The following is a 3565-nucleotide window of genomic DNA, read 5'->3' as shown; positions in this document are numbered from 1 at the left end:
GGCGAGACGAGAAAAATCAACGCTAGGGTAAACTGTAACTCCGTTAACAGCAATCAGTTACACCAGGGCTGAATGTGACATCATTCCTCGAGGAGAAGTTCATGTGCGTGTGTTGGGGTTGGAGGGTGAGGCAGATGCCTGATGCATTAATTACCTATGTGTTTAGGACTGGTCCTCTCTGAAGTTTTGTCACTGCTTAGGGTGCCCAGGGTTGCTGTTAAAACAGAAGACTGTTGCTGGGCTTGGAGATGGTGATTGTGGTGAGCGGCGTGGTGGTGATTTACTCCCAAAAAGGACCTCACATTCAGCAGGGAACTCTGAGTGAGGAAAGCCCCATTTGTCCAGTTGTGAAATTTGCCGATCTGGCATGTGTAAAGTCCATGGCTAGGGAGAAAAGCGGGGTGCTGGATCTGAGGAGAAGTGTGGTTAACCTGGGGAGGAGGAGGTGGTGGAGGAGAAGATTTCAGGGCACCATCAGGACTGGTTGCCGTCTCTGCCAAAGACCAAATCTTGGGTTTGCTGTGAGATGGCATCTGTAAATTGTTCGGTCCCCCGGGACTGATGATTCTCGTGCTGTTGTCGGAGGCCTCCTTCACCATGGCCAGCGGGTCTTTGGGTTTCAGCCCTTCAGAGCCTGACAGTGCCAAATCCTTTTCCTTTTCCAAGTGATCCTCTTCACTGCTTTGTCTCAGGAGCTCGGGCTTCTCCTCCTCTTCCTCGTTGCTTTGCTCCCCGTCATTCTCATCGATTTTATCTATGTCTATGCTCTCCAGGTCGATTTCCTCATCATCTTCAGTCTTCTCGGGGTCCCCCTCATTGTCACTCCCGAATAGGTTTGCATCTTCTTGATCCTTACTCCTGGAGCCCCAGGTCACCTTGTTCTCCTTCTTGAGCCGCCGTCGGGCATTGGCGAACCAGGTGGACACCTGGGTGAGGGTCATTTTGGTGATGATGGCTAGCATGATCTTCTCGCCCTTCGTGGGGTAGGGGTTCTTGCGGTGCTCGTTGAGCCAGGCCTTGAGGGTGCTGGTGCTCTCCCGGGTGGCGTTTTTGGGCCGCCCCGGGTCCCCGTATTGGAACTGTCCATAGGGATAATAGCCGGGGGCAGTGTGGGCAGCAAAGGTAGCTGGGTGGACGCCCGGATTATCTTTCAGCTCGTACTGGGAGCCCTGCAACACATTCAAACAAGCGGAGAGGAAAAAGCACATCAATTATCTCGTTAGCGTCTCTAACAGACCTGAATAGGCTACTCCGGGAGCCGGAATACGCCTTTCAGCGGTGCAAAGGGTCTTCACAGCCAAATTCGGCCCTCCCCGCTCCAGGCTCTTCACGTTTAGGTCAGACAGAGGTGTTCCCAAATGATCCCCATTTCTTGCAGGGAAAGGAAAAGAAAGGTGCTAAACGGGGCTTAGACATTGTGGGTATTTTCTCCGAAAACCAAAGGAAATCAAAGGAAGGAAATGCAGCAACTTCGTCACAGCAAGATAATTTACTGTGCTCTCGAAATTATCAGACAGATAAAATAGGTACTACACCGCAGTTACATACTAATGCCAGCGCACAAAGTCGCATTTATCTGCAAAATATCCAGGAGGATGTTACAAATGCATGCGAAGCATTCTCTTTTTTGCTTTTTTTCCTCCCCAGATCTGCTTTTAAAAGGAGTTGGAACAAGACAAGACTGAGGAGATGAATGCACAACTTCAGTGCGAAGACACTTATAATGTAAAAGATTTTCCACACATAAGCCAACATCACCACCACAGCCCCACAAATCATACCCCAGGATTCTGGAGTAAAACATTAACTTCTAACTGTTAGAGAAGCCTTTAAACTCTGGAATGAAAACTGACCCACGCATTGTAGAATATGGGTATGAAGACACTTTATCTCATAAGTTTTACTTTGATCTGGGCAGAGCAAACACAAACTGTTTACAAGCGTTTAGAGACGGTGATTTATTTGCAATCAATATTCTTTTTATCATCAGTAGTAAAACACAGCAAGTCAAATTATCCCATCAGGTGTTTTGGTAAATAACATTTTATCTTTCTAGCAACCTCATTAGGCCTCATTATTACCGCAAATTGTCCTGATATTAACCTAATATTTTAGCTCTTGATTTACAAACACTCAGAAATTTAGAATTTATTTCAAAATATCACCGTAATCGTAAATCACTAATAAAATACCAGGATACTTTGCGAGTAGGAAAGGGAACTGTTCCAAAATAGCTAACATTTCAAGCTGTATTCTTTTTTTTATTGCTTCTACTACAATCTCGCTTTTTCTCCCCTAGTCCAGAAATACATTCTTAGTATTACTCTGTGGTAATTTATGTCAGCCTTAGAAATGGACCTCTTCAAAAATGTCAGCGAAGAAACTAATCTAACTTTGTCAAAGATTTATAAAGGATCATGCATTTTAGTTTCAGAGACACCGCTTATACACAAAGAGTAGCCCGATGTAATTTTTATAATGTATTACAGAGTGGGCTTTCTGCACTCCCTTTATTCCGCTGTCTTTTGTTATTGTTGCTGAAATGATATTTTTTGTGCAATCTCTGTTGGGAATTCTTTTGAAGAAGTCACTTGTAAATCACTCATTACTTCTGTCTCAACTTTTACCGCATTTCCAAAATCAAGGTTAAAAAAAAAAGTAGGAAATGCATGCTCTTTAAAGTGACTTCATAGGAAATGTTTACAACACAAAACTGATCTGTTTTCAGATACTGACCCTTGTTCAACAGCGTACCTACCAACTTCACTATATATGTGTATTAAAACCCCTAAGAAGTTATACCTTGCATGCACCCAGTTATAAATATTCACATTTTTATGTGTAGGGGGGAGAGAAGAGAGGGACATTTAGAAAACGAAGTGGAACCTATAAGTACCGCCGCCGAGAATTTTGGAGATACCAGGAACGAAAATGTTTCAATGACATTGGAGATTAAAAAAAAATCAGATAGGAAAAAAAGAGAGAGAGATGTTTCACTTTATTACATTCTAGAGAAAAAGGGAAAAGAAACCTCGAGACAGCCTGGGTGACGACAATTTCTTTTAGAGTTATCCCCAATACGCCTTTCTGCTCCGATACATATAATATAGACGCCCTCCTTCGCTTCATGCAAATCCTATCTATGGTACTCGCCATAATCAGAGTATGAAAAGTTCAGGGAACAGAACGGACCATTTTTCAGGCTTAAGGAAATTGCCTTGAAATAAACGGGAGTCCCAGGTACCGGCACCGTTCTTTGGCCTTTCGGACGGAACCTGCGGCATAGAAAAGTACCAGGCGGAAAGAGCAGAGCGCTGGAAAACCCATTGAAGCAGCAGGACCGACAATATCACTCTTTCAACAACAACGCCAATAACAAGTAAATGAAAAAAAATAGCCGAGTTGCTAGGGGAAGCCGACAACACGGAGGCAGGAGTCCTGCTCAACCTTTCCACAGCCAAGAAGAAAAACTCGGAGGAGTTTTGCCCGGCTGGAGCGATGGGGAGGATGGGGGCTTCGTCTGCAGACGGAACCCGCCGCCCCCGGCCCCTCGCAGACCTGCCGA

General features: G+C 44.8%; 1 protein-coding gene across 1 annotated transcript; it reads right to left on the bottom strand.

The window, feature by feature from the left end:
• Positions 1-154: 154 nt before the first annotated feature.
• On the bottom strand, positions 155-1208 carry IRX1 (iroquois homeobox 1; the record flags this gene model as incomplete). The annotated part of the gene is made up of 1 exon (XM_009078430.1): positions 155-1208. A coding segment is annotated over exon 1 (1054 nt), but the record flags the coding sequence as incomplete, so codon positions are not given.
• Between the last annotated feature and the right edge of the window lie 2357 nt (positions 1209-3565).

The sequence above is a fragment of the Acanthisitta chloris genome, unplaced genomic scaffold (assembly GCF_000695815.1).
Source record: "Acanthisitta chloris isolate BGI_N310 unplaced genomic scaffold, ASM69581v1 scaffold17337, whole genome shotgun sequence".
In the NCBI taxonomy this organism is placed as follows: domain Eukaryota; kingdom Metazoa; phylum Chordata; class Aves; order Passeriformes; family Acanthisittidae; genus Acanthisitta; species Acanthisitta chloris.
The sequence above is the reverse complement of the archived record's forward strand: the minus strand, read 5'-3'. Positions and strand labels throughout refer to the sequence as shown.